This window comes from Micropterus dolomieu, linkage group LG10, assembly GCF_021292245.1.
Source record: "Micropterus dolomieu isolate WLL.071019.BEF.003 ecotype Adirondacks linkage group LG10, ASM2129224v1, whole genome shotgun sequence".
Classification (NCBI taxonomy): domain Eukaryota; kingdom Metazoa; phylum Chordata; class Actinopteri; order Centrarchiformes; family Centrarchidae; genus Micropterus; species Micropterus dolomieu.
In genome coordinates, this window is record NC_060159.1 from 8,784,196 (window position 1) to 8,806,252 (window position 22,057).

The 22,057-nt window shown below is 39.2% G+C and overlaps 1 protein-coding gene across 3 annotated transcripts in view; it reads right to left on the reverse strand.

Moving 5' to 3' along the window:
• LOC123977672 (kelch-like protein 29) overlaps positions 1-22,057 on the reverse strand; it is a 212,939-nt gene that overhangs the window by 73,868 nt on the left and 117,014 nt on the right. For all 3 annotated transcript variants that reach the window (XM_046060558.1, XM_046060559.1, XM_046060560.1), the window contains one exon: positions 2,659-2,797. In XM_046060558.1, the coding sequence (XP_045916514.1) occupies positions 2,659-2,797 (139 nt within the window). The remainder of the gene's footprint in view (positions 1-2,658; positions 2,798-22,057) is intronic.

Below are 22,057 nucleotides of genomic sequence, written 5' to 3' on the forward strand. Positions count from 1 at the left end.
GGGGGGGGGGGGGGGGGGGGGGGGGGCAGGAAAAACAAGTGCGATGTGCACTCCCTCACCCTCCAGCAATATATCTCTACTTTCTCTTTCTGACTAATGGCAGCCTGCCTGGATAACACACAAGAATTATGTCCTTGCATCCTACGCCCACGCGCACACACACACACACACACACACACACACACACACACACACACACACAGTAAAACGCATGTGCACACATTTCATGTCAAGTGCATTTGCGCACACATACACATTTTAACAATTTTAAGCACATACTGCACACACACACACACACACACACACACACACACACACACACACACACCACAGTGGTTTATAGCGAGCTGACAGGGTGTCTGAACGACAGTGAATGACTCCTGAATGAGATGGGCAAGGGAGGCTGGACGGGACACAGAGCATATAAGCAGATGAAGTCTCTCTTTTATTTGACCTCATAAAGATGTGGACAGTTGTGAGCCACGTGTAGCCTCAGCATAATTTCAGCTGCACTAAGAAAGTGACCTGAGCCGCACATGGGAGGTTGTAACTCAATGACAGACAGGCCTTTGGCTCTCTTTGCTCCTCTCTGACCAAGCTTGCTACACTATGTCTAGCTGCAAACACCTCACACCTATGACCAAAATGGTCTCCTTCTCTCCCTTCATACTGCCTGATCTCACTTGTATTCATTTGCTTTTACTCCCTTTCTGCCCTTCTCTTGCCAACGCTTCACTGCTGTCCTGGTCTCATGCAGCTCTCATTTCCATAAAGTCAAGGTACCACATGCCTTTTAAAACAGCAGTGACAGCAATTGCTGTTGACGGTGTCGTGTTAGCATAATGCTGATGATCATGACTTCATTGCATCAAACCACAGACGTCTTACAAAATTAACAATTAGTATAACCAATTCAGATATTCTCCAGTGTGAAGTTAAATGAGAAGATTTCTATTTTAGACTTAATCTTGTAAAAAAAATTACAGTGTTATGACAGTAAATCAAAGTAGTTTTACAATTAATTAACCAATTAATGAGAATTTGCTCTATTAAACTGTCAAATTAGACAAGAAAAATCTGACAATGTAGGCAGAAGCAGGCATGAGGAGTAGCTTGATGAAATTCAGCCCGCTCCTCTGGGAGCCCCGGTGTCTTTCAGGGGCCCTGTCTTTACGCATAAATGATCTAGCTTTGTCGCGGATAACAGGCACAGACGAGACAATCTGATAGACAGGTTGACCAGCATGGGGGCTAAAGTTCTATCCAAAGTCACTTCAGCCTCTCAGGAGGAATCTTTGCTATTGTCAAGGTCAAAGGAAGCCTCAGCATCTCTTTTTTTATTCATGGGGCGTATACGAGTGTAGCTGTAGAGATGAGTGGTCCTACTACAGACGGAGCTCTGTGGCTTTCCTACCTCTGTTCTCTCTCTGGTCTTCTTCACACCCATTCAGAAGGAACAGTGATGACTAAGTGAGGAGGCCACAGCGGCTGATAAGCAGCTCTCCACTCTCCGATGAGCTTGCAGTGGACGCAGCAGTGGCAAACTTCCCTAAGACATTCTAGCTACTGCAAGTGACTGTGTGTGTCTTCCTTTTCTGCCTTTGTCTTTGCTCAGCACTTCATCCCTAGCTATGCAAGTGAGAACAAACACACACTCTCACACACACACACACACACACACACACACACACACACACACCACCAAGGCGGGGCAAAATAACTTTGGGTCCAGGGGACTCTCAATCAAGCTGAAAACACCTGCAAGGATTCGAAGTATGGATGAGGACATTAGGGAATTTTGGTATTCACTCCCCGGAAAACAAGGCAGATAAAAAAAGACATACTTGCGCTATCAGACTTTACACACTCATGCGTGTGCACACACATCTAGAGACACTTAAAAGGTCTGTAGCTGACACACACACACACACACACACACACACACACACACACACACACACACACACACCCTGGTACAGGCACCCACGTAAACATAACAACCCGGGAAGACAAAAAATATGGAGTATGAAGGGCAGAATACTAGGGGAATACTTAGATCCACATCAAGTGAATACATTAGTGAAGGGTGGTGTTAACCTGTGAAAGTGGTGGTTCAGTAAGTCTTAGATGTGCTTTTCTTTTGCCCTTTGTTTATGACTCTGAAATGTCTTTTTTATTACACTAACCAAGATTTATTAGCATATGAAAAAGCTGTTTTGCAGCAAAAAAAAATAATTAACAACAGAAAAATATGGCAACTCTGGAGACAAAAATCCCTCTGCCCACAGAAGACAGTGTGGCTTTTGCGAATTAACACCCAGAGTGTAGAATGTATGATTCTTTTGTTTTGGCCCTTTGGTGAGTTTTAGAACATCCCCAGTCATGGAACATTTTCACTGCTCATTAAAATGGAAATGTGGTTAAATTGCCCTACATGGGGAGGAAAGGTAATGACGAGGGTTGACCTTTTTTCTCCAGTCATAGATACATTCATTTGAGTGGGAAGAGGAAGGAATGGCTGCTGGCCCTGTGCTAGGAACCAAAGTCTTCACACACCTGCAAGAGAGAGAGGGGAAGGGAAAAAAAAGCGACACAAATGCGCCCTATGAAAAGAACAGATTGGATCAACAGCTGGTGGGAGGGGAAGCGAAGGCAAACCTTTTCACCAGGTCCTTGAAATACAAGCTGCAGGAAGCTAGAACATTTTGGTGGACTTCAAACTCTTTGCCTTCAACAATAATTTTCAGGTCTGTAAACTCTTTCGCTCTGCGCTGTTGGTTCAACTCCTTCAACATCTCTGTAGAACAAGAAAAAGAAACAGACAATGCCACATTTGGGTTTAGAATTTTCTCTCCTCCAAACATACATGAACAACAATAGCATGACAACAAGAAACATAACAAAATGTGGTAAAGTGCAGACTGTAAAACACAATATTGTTGGCCAGTCTAAAGAAACAATGTCCATTATATGATAGAAAAGAAGGGACATGTACAGATTTGATCAAATATTTTAGCAAAAGCAAAATGAGATGTGGGGGTGTGTGTGTGTGAAAAAAGTAAATAATTAGCTCTCATATCCTACGCTGTGCTACTAGTATGCAATACCCAAAGCATGCTAGTGAATAACATAGGACTTGGAATGAGATCAAAAACTAGGATTATTATGAGAAAAGACACTTGTTTAACTGTATTTGACCTTTACACTGTAGCACTAGAACTTCAACCAAAAGGAAGCTGAATGAGATTAAAAAGCATCTAAAAGAGATGTGGGCTGAAAACAGAGACACGGTCAATGCATTATTCATATTGAAATAAAATTCTTTGGCTTCTCACAAGTGCCCTACTCGGCGAAGAGCTGACCTTCAAATGTCGCTCAATGAGAAAACAACTGCTTATCCCCAAATCCAAACACCCGCTTCTCTCTCTCTCTCGGAAAAATACCCCCCAACCCCATCTTCCAAAAAAAAACAAAAAACAAAAGAAACAAAACAGGGAGGAAACACAATCTGAGAAAACATGCTCGAAGCAAACCAATATGCTGTTGAAGGCCTTGGTACACAGTGAGTTGTATGATGTGGTGTAGCAGCACCATGTTAGGCCTGGCCTTACTGTAGTGCTGGGTCGGAGGCGCTTGTTTCTCTGTGTCTTAATGAGGCACCATGAGGAGATGCTGAGAGTGAAAATCAGCGGGAGACTAGCAACTTATTCTACAGCCTTAGGAACACTGCAGCTTTGTTAATCTCCCATCAAGAATGCCACTAAAAGAGAACACTAGGAGACTCAAATGGTGAGCTACAGACACGATAATGTGGGGCATTACGATTATAGAGGGAGCCAGGTTCATCTTAGAATTAACAGAGCATTTCATAGAAACTGTAGGATGTGAGGCATAGTGAGTGTTTATTTGGCACAAGGCGCTGTCTCCAATGTTTAAAGGCACATATTCTATGCTGGGGAAAGATAAGCAGTAGCCATGTTACTTTTTTTGAAACTTGTCTGGACACTACCTTCACAGTTCTTGCTTAAACATGGCAATGGCAAATAGTGGCGCTGCACAGTCATTTGTTGTCATGTGTTAACAAGCAAGCTGTACGTGTGTATGGATGAATCATAGACTGTTAGGGATGAATATGTGCTTTGCACAGCCCGGCTTATCATTAAATGTGGGGAAACTGATCAGACTTGTGATTGTACTGGCGACACCCAAGCTGAAATCAAGGAGTAGGTCTTTATCATCCTGAAAGAGGTCTGTGTTCATGCCAGACTCAAAGTAGGGATTTAATTAACCTGGAATGACACTCGCCCCTCTATTTGGCTGGAATATCCACTCATTTAGCTCCTTCCATTCTTCTGACTGACACTGGGAGCTCAGCTCTGAATAAATTTGGTAGATGAAATTATACAGTATAAAGACACATGACAAATAAGGTGCAATTCAGAAGCGCACTTTGGTAAAAGCCTTTTCTCTGAGCGGCGCATCCTTAAGGGTTATCGCATCAAGGAATTAATTGCCAGAAAGAAAATGACCTGGTTATTAAACATGCTGAATACCAAATGGGGGGGGCAATATGTCCGTTGTACTTAGACTAGATGCACAGCTGCATGGTTAGAGTGAGCCATACACATGCACACGCAAACACAAAGGCTGGCATTTGCCTCGTCTTTCATGCATCTCTCCACATTCCACTCCATTGCTGCTTGTCAGATGGCCAGCTATCTGATAACTGTGTGGGCATGGACTGTGAATAGTGAATACACAGTAGTTTTGAGTTTGCATTAGTGAATCTCCAGCGACCGATATGGCTTTCACCTTCAATCAGCCACACCGCATACCACCCATTTGCCCCGAGAATAAAGAAAGTGAGAGGGGGAGACAGAGAACTCCACTTGTCAGCAAACAATGGTCGCCTCCCTCGGAGCCGTGCAGACGCACCTGAATGCCTGATGGAAAAGCTAATTATGGCTTCCTGGGTGTGGATTGGTGAGCCCCCCAGAACACCTCATCACCATCGGGGACCATGAAACTGCACATGGCATCCCCATTCTCAGGTTTGGCATGGAGTGTGGTGAGGCACAGACATGTTCAATGGGACCACGGCAGCTTTGAAACAGAATACGTCTCAATACTCTTAAAGGAAATATCTCTTGAGGACCGCCAATATAGTGGTTTTGTGGGAAGTACACAGAAATCCTCATAGGGGTATATTGTGCTGCAGTTGCTGGCGTATATCATGGACTGCAAACAGTGATGAAATAGCATAGTTTTCTGCCTCTAAGCCATTTACAATAATTACAACGCCCTAAGCTAGCTCTTCATGATTGGTTGACACACTGCACAGGGGGTATGAAAACAGTTCCAACTCTGCTGTTCAGCCTAGTAACCCTACTGTCAAACATGTGTGAGCATTGTAGCCAATGGGCTCCTCGGTGCGATTTCTGGTAACCTATCAGCGCGCACAGTGCCTCCCTACTATAAGGTGTAGTAAGTCGCTCAACGAGCTACGATTGGCTGCTGTAGAAGGCTGATGCTTCACACCATTGGTTGCTGAACTTGGAGCCATTTTAGGGTTCTACATGTATTTTACATGTGCCTCGTAGACCCTCCATTTTGTGTTGCAAATCTAAACTTTGAGATACATCTTCAAATAAACAATGTTTTCTGTATTTTTTGTGGGGGTAACTCGCCAAATTGCAGAGCTGCAAAATGGTATAAAGAAGTTCAGTCATTATGTGACGTTTTCCACACCTTTTTACCACCATGATTTTGTCTGAAATGGTTTCTGAAATTTAAAATTCAGCTCACGACCATAAATACGAATTTCTGGCAAAAGATTGGATAGAGCTGTCAGATATTTAGCTCTTAAAAGGATAGGTTTGGATTTCTATTGCATTATTTTTGGTATTAAAGAAAGCAAGAAATGTGTTCAAAATGTGGGGAAGTAAAAAAAAATATACACATATATATATATATAGTCCTAAACAATATACACATTTTTTAAAACAATTATTTCAGAGCAAGTAGATGAAGAGGATATGATAGAGAAAGTTGTTTCTCAAGACAGGCGAGATATGACAACCAGTGAAGCACCGAATATACAATAAATACAGCAAAAAGTCCTTTTGACAACTTTGTAATCCATTAAAGAATTATTTATCTTATCTTACTCTTGTTTAACTTCTTATCTTTTCTGATAAATCTTGTGTTTCTACAGCACAAGTAAACATGTAATCATCCACATATCTCATCCAACTGGATGACATTCTATGCTGCGCAGCAGATAGGACACTGATGTGTTCCCCCACTGACCTTTTTGTTCTGTTTTTGTTCTCTGTTAAACTTTCAACGATCAATTCCCACCAACACTCGCAGTTTAATTATCCAGAACAAACCATGCTAGCTGATCAATAATTCAATGTACAACCCTGCCATAATGGGTTTTCTTAAGCTTGTAAAAAAACTTTAGAATGACACATTTCTTACTGAAGCAGTGCATTATCATTTTCCACACCACATATGAAAATTAAATTAAATTACTTTTTATCTTCAAGGCGACTAGATGATAAAGCTATAAAGCAGTTCTTTCGTTAATAATTTCTGACAATGTCTTATGCTCTATTAGCTAGAAAAAATCCTTTTTTAATTTCAAATTAATAAAAATGAATAAAATTATATTTTGTTGATTTTTGTTTTCTTTAATGATTATTTTCTAGTAATACATGCTGTGTCTGTATTTTCTTCAAAACGATAATATATTTGATAACCCAATCACATTAAATGTTAAAAAGAATTAAATACAGTTAATATTCCATTTACATTATAAGGGATGCTACCATGATCAAAATTATTGTATGAATGAATATTTGACAATGATTAAATATATAAAATCACAAAAAAGATAAAATGATCAATTTCCTCAATCAGTAGGTTAAACAAACAATTGTTTGCAATTTTAATTAATTAATAATTTAATAATATAATTAATAATTTTTAAGATTACTTTTAACTAAATTAGATAAAATTTTGCTCAACTCAAAATAAATTAAAAGTAGTCTGCTTATAGCTTATTTTACAGTATGCAGCAGCAGCACTGTTGCAGGACTGAAGCAGATTGGACTGAGGGAGTCAGATCAAAATAGGCTTCCTTTTACAGAAGCATTTTGATAAGTAGGGACATTTGAGAAATTCCATTTCAAAGAAGAACTTGCAACAGACTAAGAAGAGTGGCCTAAGAGCGTAATTCATAGTAAAAGCAGCACACAAAAGAAGTTATGGGCTCAACAAAAAATGTCTTTCCACTGCAGAGAACAGAGGGCCTGAAACGCAGCAGTAAAACACTACAGGATAATGTCAGGAGGATTTATGAGGGGTATTCCCATGTGAAGAGTTACACTAATAATAAGAGAGGATTAGGATAAATAAATGATCTGATATTAATTATGGGTTAACTTGTTTTTGTCACAGAATCCAAAACATTATAGTGTAAATCTGAACAATAGACTGATGGATGTTTGGAAGAAGCTGCTTTACCACTGCAAGGCAAACACTTGAAATACTGTCCCTGTTTCTGACTGCACACCCAAACAAAACACACAAATTAAAACACACCCACGTGCAGCATTTACAGGCACAGCGATGGTCAAAGTTCACTATCAGCACAAGCTGTTGGATAATGCAATCTCTTTCATTCTGCAACCTCAGGTCCAAAGTTCAACAAACGAGTCAGTATCAGCTCTAATGCCAAGGAGCCGTTTGCACAAAATTCTTGACTTATTTATGTATATATGATTTTTTTATTTTCCTTTCTCTGTGCAGCTAAACCATGCTTATTTAAAATCGGGTCATATGATCCGAAGATCATAATTTAAAAAAGGAAATAAAGATTTCTGGATGCCAAATAACAGAGGCTTTTGAGAGCAAGCTTGCAAAAAAAAAAAAACAACAACAAACAAATAAAATGGAGCTGTTCAATAAAAATAACACTTTACTTTAGGAAAATATTTAGTCAGAATAAGAAGGCAAAATATGTATTTTTGTTGAGTATAATTACATGCTGTACAGGTGTAAGTCAATTATTTCAGAATGACATTAGTATGCATTTTGTTATGCTCCAAAGTTGTCTGTGTAATCCAAGAGAAACAGAAGGAGGGCAAATTTATGGAAAATAAGAAGAAATCTGAATTCTATTACATTTAATTAGCATATTTAAATCTACCCACTTCTCTTCTTCATCTACCTCAAATCTCTATAATGACAAAAAAAAAGTTCAAAATGTAATATGTTTATCTGTATATTAAATTTATTATTACTTTACATACAGTAGGTGGCTTACATAATTCATTTAATTAATACATTGTTCTTGCTAACAGACAAAAAAGTTTATGTCCACTTCAATATATCTCCTCTTGCAAAGTCATACAATCTAAATGCTTGTAGCAAATAAAATAAACCAAAGTGTCCACATTTTTCATTAAATTTTGTGTAACCCCCCCCTCTCTGGAAATAGCATTTTTTTTTAGTTAAATTACTCTACCTGTTTTAGATCCCTGGTGCCTGAATAACAAACTATAAATGTATGCAAAATTCAAAGCATAAGAAATGCAATAGTAATATCTTTACTTTTACTTCAAATTGGCAATTGAGTAGATTTTAATAAACAAGACTATATTTGAAATATAATGTTTTCTTATTTCAAAGAATGAGACAGTACATTATAAAATCACACTGAATTATGCCTAATTTCCTACAAAAGGTAACAAGAAGGGAACCATTTTTCAAAAGAAACATTCCACAAGCCATTATTTTCAAACACCAAAAGCCATGGTGGCTAAATGTCAGGCTTTAACAGGTGCAAAATGTCATGAACACTATCAGGCCACTCATCTAGATACCATCTTCTGAACAAATGATGCTTTACATAGATAAAAGCCTACAGATACCACGTGTTACAAAATCTAGCCTGGGTTTCGTTCAAGGCACAATGACTCTAAACAGCCTTTAAAACATACCTCTAACAATCACCGCCACATTCATTTCTGGAGACGTTGCAACAGTTTGTGACTACTCCCAGCAAATCAGCTCATGGAAGGCATCAGAGATCCTCGAGACCCCTTGAGTCTCTAGCTGTCCTGATTTCAGTCTGTAAGAGAGCAGTGGCACCATATAGCCTTAGAGAATAGTCCATGATGAGGACGTTTTATATTTTCCTCTGCTCGAATCTGTTGAACTGAGCTGCTTTAGCCTCAGCACTGCTGTCAACGAGACTGGACTGAGCCAGAGGTTGGGGGAGGGTGACACTATGACAGAGAAAAGGAACAAGAAAAGAGAAAGATAGGACCTTGTGCCCCTCAAAGACACCGACTGGGCCTTTGTTGTCTTCTCCAATAGGCATGCAAGACAAGACCTGGAGTAGCAAAAACCACAGCTCTGCTCTGTCCTGTCCTGCACAAACCTCTACATATACCCTCTGGTCCAAGGTCAGACATGTACACACACACGCAAACAAACAATTGGCTCTAGTAGAACAATGCTGAAGCAAAAACAAGAACAGGCTCAGAGGAGGAAGAACATAAACAAATAGAGCCCTGGGAGCATACGTTGGCCTGCTGCAACAGTGTGACAGGATGTCATGCAATGTTCTCTTGTTCTTGTGTTTGTGTGTAGTAAGAAGAGGAGAAAGTCTCTGGTCCTGGCTGGTGCAGTGGCTTCCTCATTAGCCAGGAAAGGGGGATAGTAGATGACATGCGGCCATACTCCCTAAAACAGGTTTTAACAAGAGGATACTCCTGTGGCTAGCAAACAAGAGCACTGTCATATCTTCCTTCCTTCAGGCGCTGCAACGTCTGGTCAGTTTGAAAAAAAGAAAATGCTGCAGACTCTTTAAATGTGTACTGGAATGGCAAACAGTGACTATGATTGTCTTCCGAAGACAGCAAGTAGAAATATGTACTGTACTAGGGACGCACCGAAATGAAAATTCTTGGCCGAAGCCAAAACCAAATATAATGAAAAGATTTTCCGAATACCGAACACCAAACATGTACATTCACATTTTTTCCATTTATTCTGCCTTTTTTTACCATAGCATAAATTAAATAGTCAAAATGTGTTTTTTACTCAGTGTTTCCCACAGGATTTGGAGAGACTATGGTGTGTGGGTCCGAGGCCCAAGACGGTCCGGTAAAGTAAATTACACGTGTCCATTTACTTTTAATGGACACATGTAATATGTTTTATACTTTCTGTGAATATAATCCAATTAATCTCATTTCCATACTGTACAGACATCTCATTTTGAAAACCGGACGTTGTCACATGTGTGCTAAATTGATCAAGTTCGACCCAATTTGATAAATAAAGTTGTATGTGGTTCTCGCATCGCACAACATGAAGACTTCACAGCCTCTCTTCAGGTAGGACTCTCATACGGCAACACTTGTCAACAACTGACAGAAACTGACAGGATAAAGTCACTAACCTGCCTGTCAGCTCGCTCTGGTCCGTTTCAGTCGATTTACCATAAAGGCTTGAATACGTGTGCACTCCAAATTTAGGTGCGGCTAGCTTAATAGCCTTCTCAGAAACGAGTGACAGAAACACTCAAAGTGAGTCAGACCGTTTGCTGCCTTTTCTAAGAAGTCAGCCACAGATGGAGTGGATGTGCTAGGAGATAATTCAGCAGAACAGTGTCTGCAAACGGTGATTGTTTGCGTTTTTCTCAGACACTTTAAAATGCTTCCACACTGCCAACATGTGAACGTAATTGTTCGGTAAAATTTATGCGGTCTTTTGATGTTTTAGGCCGAACACCGAAAGTGATTTTGTCGCTATTTTCGGCCGATTCATTTCGGTGGCCGAACATTCGGTGCATCCCTATATTGTACGCATATAGTGAAGGTTACAAGTCAGGCTTGGTTGCAGCTCACAGGAAGTTAAAATTTACATTCAGTGCTGCAATTACGACGTTACAGTTTCCTGGCTGATGTAGCTATTTTAAACAGCAGTTCATAAGGAAAAAGAAAATTACTGTAGAAGAGTCGCTGCTCCTTAAACTAACAAAATTTAAAAGACAGGAAGGAGGGTTTTTTATTTTAGGAAAATGGCCGCCTAAGAAACTCTACAGTAAGCCTTACTCTTTAAAAAAAATGTTTTTCAAAAATTCCCTATGACGTTAACATCAATAAGCAAATTAATTTTTTAAAAACAGGTACTCTTTCAGAAAAATGTGGCCATTTACAGTATCTTTCTATCAGCGAGTATTAATGTCAGTATAAAGTAAATCACAGTTTCTCTGGGGCAGAAATAGTATAAACAAGATTAAGTTTCACAACTATATGTATCACAATGTACAATATAATCATGCTTTTTTACTTTATAATATCACTGCTGGTGTTAAACATTTAAATTTATTTTGGAGTTTTAAAAAATGCATGCATTTTATTTCTTTTGAAACCCATATGAAAACTGGTCACCAAAGTATCTGAGCTAAAGACAATCAGATTCAATATGTTCAAATGAATGTCTGCAATGATAGTTTCGTTTTCTTTATATTTTTCTACATTTCACCCTGGTAAACGACAAAAATAAAAAAGGAAAGTGTGCACATCTCTTCTCTTTGCAATCAATGTCGAGTGAGTCTAACCTACAACAGATACACCACAGGAATAACTCTACCACAAGAATAACTAGGACATGACTTCTGTTCCAAAATAACTCAAAGGAGAAGTGTAGAGTTTATTCCAGCTGAAAGCGTTTTATACTTAAAAAAACTAAACAAATCAAGTCATGATGCCTGTTTTCACTTGCAATTAAAATGTTCCAAGAGAATCAGAGGTGCTCCAAAGTCTTTATGGCTCCATGGCAAGAAACTAAAAGTAGGTCTTAATTGGGGTGTACCGAGGTAGTACTGGTTGTACCTGTCACCCGGCCGGGTAAGTCAAGTACACTTAAAGGGACCACGAAAGCATATAAGGAATAGGTGTAATTGCATAGATTTCAATGCTAGCACGATCCAACGACACATGATCAAATCTTTCTTTATGTGTGTGTGTCCCTTTAAAGGTTTCTGACACGTCATTATCAGCGCAGCACCCCTCCATCCTGTTTTTGGACCTGCTTGAAATGTGAAAGTCAATACGGTGCAAACCTGCTAACGTGACAGTCATGAATAACTATATTAACATACCAACCATACTTGTAGTTTTTCCATCAAACATCACTGAAATAAAATACCCATTCAAACATTCAGAGATGCACAAATGGAAATGCTGTTTTCATGTTTAATAATAGCTCAGTGCTCACCACCTGTTTTGCCTGTGATGAGAACCAACATCTTAACCCAAGTATCTCTTGGGACACTCCAATATTTTCCACAGTTCTTCCCATTTAGGGGGACAGCTTCCCATAAAGAAGTTGCCCAGCAACCTGTTTATACTCATCATGATTGTTATTCTTAGAGGCTGAGAAAGTGATGACAACATTGTCATGCTCTGTGTCATAAATGTCACATCTCCAAATCCTGGGCATCACAGAAAATTCCACATTTCTCTGACTTATTCACCCGCTCGCTCATATGATTCATGTAATCTGACCTAAACCTTCTAATGTTTCCGACAGCACCTTGAAGGCAGCTTAATGTTAATTTGTTAGGTTGATGGGATCACATTTATTTACAATTCAGTCTGTCGGTTTGGTTTTGTCAGCATTGCTAATATAGAAAAAGGTAAAATAGCACAAAATAAAGTCAGTGGGGCAGGAAGATGGACTAATGAGATGTGATGAACACTGAATTAACTATTAATTATAAACCAAATTGTTAAATGAACTGCTCCGATGATAAGTAATCGCTTTTCTGTTTTTCTGTCACTGACAGATAAAAGTGTGCAGTGGGGATGAAGGTTCTGATTGGTCGATTGAGAGCCAATTGCAATGCTGGCCAATGACAGCCAATCACACAACACAAAACTAGAATTTATAGCACAAAAAAGAACCACATATGCCTTAACCAAAATATAGTGTGCCACTAGTGGGTTGCTAATTAAATGTATTCAGTGTTGCTCCCGACTTGTTTCTGTGGCGTATTTACATTTAGACACTAGCCAAACTGTTCCATAGCAACAGCCTCTGATTGGACAAGTTATGCCTCATCTATCACTCTGAGCATTGTGCAAAGTGCTTGTTGAAATGAAGCAATACAGCTACACAAATGACTAGGAATTCTTCCAAAACTAATGATGGATTTAGATAAATGTGTTGATAACCACACTGATTAATCATCTATTAATAAATCCCAATTACTCTTAAATGCCTTGTTATTGCAATGCCGACTCCTTACTGTGGCATTTATTTTTCTATGCAAGAAATTATAAGTTGGTTTGAGAAGCTTTATGGTAGGAAAATCCAAGAACTTCTAAGAACTGTTTTCTGGAGCTGAGATAAAATGCTTTAGGAATATGGGCCTGTATGCTTAAAGAAGTCCACTTTTTACTACTCAGGCCAAGTTTAAGCCTCGAATTTGCGAATTGGCTTATTTGTCATAGTGCCAACATGCATTTTAGTTGTTTGTTTTTTTTAACAGTATGCCACATGAAGCTGTGAAAGTGAACTGCGCCCCATCACAGATAAGCAAACATTCTGCTTAAGCGTTATGGAGGACGTCATCGTCAAAATCAGCTCGGGTTTGAGTAATTCATCCACCTCACAACAGACGACGTTATCATTGTACAAAAACTCACAAGCGCTAATGCAAAGAGACACACGTGCAGCCATGCATATGCAGAACCAAAACATGTGCAAATGTACCTACACACACACACAAACACACACACACACACACACACACACACACACACACGCAACTATGACTAAGACAATGTCATAAGAGAATAATCCTAATAGCAATGTACTCATGAAGAGTTGCTGGCTAGTGTAGATAACATACTGTATGCTTTGAGGGGATTTGCATAGAACTGAGTGGGTGTGCAAAACTTCTCCATATTCCCTTTTAATTAAATTGCTAAGTTACTATTTTATATAAATTACTACAAGGGCCAGAGTTCTGTCTAACACACATTAGAAACCCCGGTGGAAAAACAAGGCTAATTGACTGAAATGAATCATCTGGACACAGGTCTTGTGTATCAGTATGAATGCAACCTTTCAGAAAACATCTGTGCCAACCATGTTTCATTTGTAATTCACCTTGAGAGGGTTGACTGAGCATCCAAGTTCTTTTGGAGCATCCAGTTGTGCATGTGACCAACTAAGAGTGAGTCACACTTACTCACATGGAGAAATGAGAGCTGCTCAGTACAAACAAATGTAGGTTTCTGTTAGTCAGATTTACTGGATCACTTTTGTTCCAAGCACTAATCGAGCCTTGACATCAAACCACAACATCATGACTACAACAAATATCAAACTTGTTCCCAGGCCCACAGTCAGGTAGCCTGTACACGCTGGCATTTCACCATCCAAAGTCTGAGTTTTCACCTGACTGGCTTGTATCACCTCAGGCAGTGGGAGAAAACACTCCCAACAAACCATGTTTAAAACTCTCCACGCAAAACTAAATTTAAGTAACAATCATATTTAAGCTGTCTGTTGTTCTTATACAATACAATTTACATTGACTGAGCAAGGACACTTCCATGGTAGGACACATAGTTGTTGAAGGGAGCTGAGACAGTGATTAGAGAGGCATTGTCAACATGCCATGGTATTAGGTGGTGTACTGTGGGGCAGCAGAGCATGCCACTGCCATTACAGCAATACTCCAGGTTAGGGATGGGGATCGTTCATTTTTATTTATATTAAAACCCTTTTTGAGAGTGCTTAACGTTACGATTCTTTATCGATACCACTATCGATACTTCACTATTATTTGGTGACGGTTATTTGGTAGGACCAGACCCAACGGGCATGAGGTAGGCCTGCACAATATGAGGAAAATATTCAATGTGCAATTACGTTGTTATAAACTGAGATGACATATGACTTGCGATAAATAAACATAATCTTGTGTGTATAGCTGCCTGGTTGTTTTACAATTAATTACAGGATTGAAATTTAATATTTTAAATACAGCTAAATATTGTTTCTAGAGCAGCAACATTAATGTTTACAACAGCAAAGTCACTATATAAAGTCAATATCTGACATGACAATAGTGAGTGACATTTAGAAATCAGTCTGTATCAGTTCCTCCTCCTCCTCATCTCTGCTGTTATTCACTGCCTGCAGGTAATGTTACCTGGTGGAAGGAGGAGCGGCTGGTTTGTCTCAGCCAGCAGCTGAGTTTGTAAGACTACAGACCAGTCTATGCTCCAGACAGACAGCTTTCTACTGTTTGTAACATTTGGCTAATTGCCAAGCTAACGTTGGCTGTGCTTGCATAAAACATACAGGACGACAGACTGAGGACAGAGCAGTTTAAAATGAACCCTTTCTACATGTTTACCTTACAGACAGGTGTACTGATAAAGTATTGTCTTTTTAATACCGCGTTTCGGTGCATCAATAAATAAACATTAGTTTTCTTATGCATCGCGTTTCAAGTTAAATCAGATTTGACGCTCAAGACATAATTACATTATAGGACTAGCTAGTCTCGATAGCAGTATCGATAAGCTCGGGACCTTATGATTTTCGGGTTTTGAGAAATGTTGGAACCGGGTCCTTTTAGAACTGGGTCTCGGGTGAAGCCAGATGAATGCAACTTGGTTCCAAAGGTCAAAAATTTAGTAATTCAGACATTCTGACAATATTTTTGTCTGTCCACACAGCACAAAGTAGCTATATTCCTCAAGGTCTCTTAACATAGTCACTATAAAAATTAATATCACATAAAAAGGAGTGTACTTGAACATACAATTAGCTGTATTTACAGCTTTTAACTCAGAAGTGCAAACTGACAAAGAGTGCTTTGGGTGATCAAAGGTTTGGGAGAGCGACAAATAACCCAGACACTACATTTGTTGTGGAGGATGAAATGAAGATGTGCCAACTCTGCAGATTATATTGGCATAAAAAAAACACACTTTTTTTCATGACAGTGAGACCATAAATACAACAAAGTTTTAAAGTTGTGGTTGAACTACTAGCAAAGGTGCCGTTAGGGAAATATAAAGTACGGTTGCCTTAAATGTTGAAAATACTCTATGGAAATGATGTGCGTGTCCGTTTAAGAATAAAAACAAGTGCAACAAAACAAAGTAAAAACAACTATGGCTATATAAAGTACATGGCTGCTTGATGGCAAAACTCATAATCACGATTATTTTGATCAATATTGAGATCACAATTATTTACATGATTACTCATTGACTTTAGAAATGGTATATATATTTGTTAAACTTTTTAAAAATAAAAGTCTTTTTAACTGTGGATTTCCTTGAAATTTAAATATAATTAAAAACCATTAAAAAATAATGGAAAAGAATAACATAATGATATATATGATATAAAAAATATAAAGACCTATTTATTATATGATGAGTAATATAATGTAATTTTTATGTATATGAACATAACGTGAGAAAGAATTGCTCAACTGATAAGCATCACGGCTGGCTGACCAAGTTTTCACAAACAATGGCTCACTTGACCGCAGTGAGATGAACTAAACATGCCACAGCCTGGCTGAGAGCAAGTTTGGACTTTTAGGGAGGTGCAAAAGAGCTGTGCTGTAAAGGAAAGAGTTGCACTGAATATAAGTTATCCTTTACTGATATTTAAAATAAAATCACCCACTCTACTTAAGTACTATTGCTGCTTTAAACTGCAGCCTGGAACCAACACCCTCAATTGCTTAGGACCCAGGCACATACTAGTGGTCGAGCACAGATGCCATTGTATGTGTGAGAGAATGTAGATATGCTCCCCAGCTTGTCTTACACCTCGGGCTGTGTTTATGACTTTGGTTTGTGTACATTGTGTACAAGCTTTGCACGTGGGTGATACTTGCCTCAGTAGGCTACATTTCTACCAAGTTGACCCTAAACGGCAGGACAACACTACTGCACACACCAAAACACACACAGAAAAACAACCCCAAAAAGAATATACCCATGTCACCAGTGCAGCTTAAGATAAATGTCACATCTCTCCCTGAAGACAATGTGTGTTTACTGGGTTACTTTGTGAAAGTCATAGCAGCCCAAGCAGAAAGGTTAGTGGTGGGGTTAGGTTGTATGTGGGAGTCTTCTCAGCAGACTGCACACCCGAGATGAGCTCCCAGAGCCTACAGTGGAGTCAGGCGCGTAATCTTTGCAATTCATCAGATTTCTTTCTCTCTCCTTTCTTTCATTCCTCCTCCTCTCCTCCTTTCCATTGGATTCTCTCTTTCTCTATCTCTCTCCAGGGATAGAAAACAATCTATTAGACGACTGGACTGACCCACAAATTCTCATTGTGTCTAGCATGCTCCAATGCTTATGTATTATGCTTGCCGATGTGTCCTTGTAAAGTTGTAATATAAGTTTAACTCTCTAATACAATACTTTTCATCCTGCACTCCAGCAAGCTGCATTACATAAGAAAACAATGTCTGTATCTGAAAGAGAAGAGTGGCTACAATGACTACTGTAGCAGAATTATGATAATAATCAGCACTATAATTCAGAGCTGCAGCCTCTAGCTACAAAACACATTCTGTAAACTTAATAGGGCAATGGCATTTTGCTGTTTCGGCATCTCATCGCATTCTGTCTTACTGCTAAGGAAGACTTTAAGTGTTTCAGGCTTACAGAGTGCACCACTAGCCTACAAAGATCTCTTGATTGCAATTCAGGCCATTATCATTTGTCTAAGTCAAAGAAGAATTATACTGTATATCTTCAGATGCTAAGGCTGTTGCTCTGCTCTAACCCTGTGGAATAATGAGACAGGGAGGGGAGCCATTCTTACTCATGTCTGGTCCTTAGTCATTAGTATTTATTAGATGCCCTGCATGCATTTTAAAGTTTCTGGGTGTGGAAAAAGTTTTACCATCCACTCAGAGAAGTGAGCACACTGTGAACATTAGTGAGCTAATACCACTGAACTTCTTCTGCATTTTTTTGTTGAGACGTTGCAGCGCATCTGCTGCTGTTTTGGATACCGAGTTCCCTCCCTCTTGCAATTACGTCTTCTCATTAGAGAGAGACATCCGCTATTGACTGGCTTCCTGGTAACATCTGCTGTGTTTACACTTGGTCTCATTGATAATGCATTACCGCCTATTTCATGGCTGATTTGTAGAATAACACATCGACATTTGACTTGTGGTCATTAATACCGTCTTATCAGATAGTCTGACATTGGGTGCTTGTGATTCAGACCAATTTGAGGTGTAACCTCCATTCACTTTGCCACTACTTTACAAACAAATCAATGTTCTCCCACATAACTGACAGCAGTGGACATTTCATGAAGGCAAATAGCACTGTTCAAATCAAAGACCTCTCCTGAATACTCAATGCATGATGCTACAGCTCTGAGCAACTTCATCACAAATCCAGGCAACATATTTATTCTGTGTGTGTATTTCATTATTTGGGATGGCACCCAGAAAAACATGAAAACATTTGAGCTACCGACCTTGTTTGCTTGACGTATGCCCGCAGCCCTATCACATGTACCCTATCTCAAGCACCCCTGGATTAACAAACATTTGAAGTGATTTTAAACTGGATGTTACTTAAAACTAATAATTATATAAAAGTGGATACTGTTAAAATATTTTTCTGTCCATGTGTAGGTCGAGTTGGTGTGTAGTCATACCATTTGGAGTGGCAGAAGCTAGACACCATTATTTTTAACTAACTGTTTACATTTTTCTGCATACTAGCTAACTAGTTTTCAAGCACTCAACACACATAATGTTTAGATGTACAGATGACGCAATATACTTGTTACTTTAAGTACACTTTGCTGATAATACTTCGGCACTCAAGTAAGATTTTAAGTGCATGACTTTTACTTGTAATGGAGTGTTTGGGATTGGCTCCAGCCCTCGCAACCCTGCAGTTAGGATGGATAGATGGATAATTACTTTTACTAAAAAGTAAAGGACCTGAATACGTCCGACGACAAACTAGCAGACGCAACATAAGCTAAAAATTTGTCTCTCCAGAAAAAGTAGACTACTGCTGGCTCAGCCTAAGCAAACAGTCATCATACAAAGAAAAAAAAATCACAATTAAATATATTAAAGATTCTTTTAGAAAACATTTAGCACAGTGACAGACCATTTCTGATTTAGCCATACAACCTTGTCAGTGCCACAGCTATTCAACTTAATAAAAACTACACCATGTTTTTTGTATTTGCTTATTATTTTGTAATTTAATATAGTGTAAGAAAGTGTCACAGAGAGAAAAAAATGTATTGAATGAAACTGTAGAAAGAAACTGACCTTATCTTGTAACCCCTACCTGCCACTACAACAGAGACAAATAACTGTGAGAATAGACTTGATAATGACTAAAATGAAACTACTGAAATTCAATCCTCCAGTGTTGAGATGTTCCTTTTTAAAACATATACAGCACTTCATCGATTGCAGAGCTACGATTCCGTTTATTTAATGAACAAAAAAATGAAAACTGAAAGAAACTGTTCTTTTCTTTTCTGTTCATCTTACCTTTGACAGACAAATTATGGGACCTTGGATGTCCTGTGCATGCTCACCTTAAACATTATAGATGATTTAAATGAAGAGTCATAAAGATTTTCTTATGTCTTTTGCTTACAATTCTCAACCAGCCTGCTCTGGACAGAACGTGCAGACTTTTTGTGAAAGTAATAGTGCAAAAGAGACCGTTTGATTGGGCATTTCAGATGAAATAGCCATCTGAAACTTGGTTCAGTTGTCAGAGGCAAATGAGCAATCTGGCGGTGACGGGATTGTTTTCTTTTTCTCTTTAATCCTGTCTTTTCTTAAATTTTGCTCTGCCACTTTGCTAACCATTACCGGCATTACCGGGCTAAAAAAATAGGCAATTTGAGAAATCTCTAACAACTCTAGCATCAATTGAGTAGAGAAAGCAGGGAGGCAAAGAGAAAAGTTAGAGAAGCATGGAACAGGTGGCAGGTATGGTGAGGAAGGCAGATACAGAAGACAAGAGAGGAAAAAAGAAGGGAGGTGGATGACAAGAAAAGAGAGGAAAGGAAATTGGTGAGGGGGGGCTGGAAAGGATGCTGAGAGACAACAGCATGGGAGGGGTTATGCAGGGAATGGGAGTGGAGCTGAGGGAAAGAGACAGACAATTGCAGTGAAGAGGACAGGTGGGGAGGAGGAGAGGAGGAGAGTAGGTTGAGAAGAGGATAGAGGAGGGAGGGAGGCGTGGATCCGGTGCCCCCTCTAGCGTGGCCAGGCGGCTGCTCCTTGACTGCACTGCATCTGTGATTATGCATGTAGGAGCCGGGCTGTCAGGCTCCGGGTCCTGCAACTGTGCCGCCACTGAGCTTTATCTTGAAATCCCGGTGATTAATGAAGCCAGTGCCGCGTTGTGCATGGAGGAGGTGGATGAGGAATGATCAATCTTAATGAGCTATCCGCCGTCCCTATATTAACTGTGGGGAGATATAATGTATGGGGCTTCTGGCGGGGCTCCTCGCCTTTAAAATACGATAACGAGGGAGAGAAAGAACGAGGGCGAGCAGCTTTCCTTCCTCCGTTTATGACACACGGATGCTGCTTACCTCACGTTTCCTCTCCTCCCACTTCTTTTTGCTATCTCCTGAGAGTCGGAGCTGTACTAAAAGCAGTTAGACATCTCAATGGAAGCCATTGTTAAGGAGACAGTGTCAGGTAGCTGCTCAGCTACATCTGCATAGAAGCAGTGGTCTCTAGACCGCTCCTGCTGTTCTAAAATGAGATGTTTGAATCAATATCATTAATATGTAGGCCACCAAGGTTACTCATAAGCATGTCACTGTGGTACTGCATACGTATTCATTTAGGAGAATTACCTGCTCATGAAGTGATTGGAATAAATTTCAACCTTATTAATAATTTGCAACATTCCCAGCTCTTGTGAATTCCATTTCGGTTTCCAGTAGAGGTACATTTAAGAAATGCTATGAGAGAGATAGAAAAAAAACAACTTAAAAATCCGTGCATTTCATGTTTCAAGTTAAGCCTGTGTTGGAATCATAATAACCCTAGTTCTGCTTTAGCTAATCCTGGCGTGGATAGCTTTAAGATAATCGCCCAGCACAATACCGCAGTGATTTTAATTAATTTACCACTGCTTCATCTGCAGACGCTGATCCTAGTCAGCATATTGGAAATAGAAAATTAAAATAAATAAAAAAACTACAACAACATACAACTCTTACACCAGATCGGTATTACATTTGTGTCAGTGAAAAGGTGTACTTTTGTATAATTTGCAGTGACGATGTAGTCAAGATCCTCTGCACTCTATCAAGTAAAAGAGAGACAGAGACAGGGAAAGAGAAAAAAGGGGAGGGTTTAATGAATGTGCCTGCTATGATTAATGGTCTCAGTGTGGCTATCACAAACTGGCTGTGTTTTTAATAACGGCTTTGCACAGCCTGTCATGCGGGCAGTAAATTCTTGTGGTTGAATCAAAATTAATATTTATGCACCTCTAATAATACTGACTGCACTGCTTTATTTCTACTTAATAGCGGCAGCTACATATATCTACATAGAAAGATCTGCACAACACATTCAGAAATGAAATGTCAATATCAAATCCAGGAACATAATAAACCAGAACAAGGTAAAACAACCCAATAAAATAGCATGTCTATTCCAAAATAACCTTTTATTATATATGATCAAATAGGCACCTATCTCCCTTTAATAATCAGCTCCAGCACACACAGCCTGTAAACAGTCATTATTTTACTGGTTTGGTGATCTGTAATTTCCTCACTTAGAGGTAATATTGTAGCAATAATGTACAGAGAACCAATATGCAAGTGGACAGTAATGTCGCAGTGCCAATATGCTTGGTCCAAAAGTAAACAAAAAATGAATACATAATTAAAATCTTATTGAGGCTAAAGTTTGAATAAGGTAGATAAGGGCCCCATGTGGTCACAG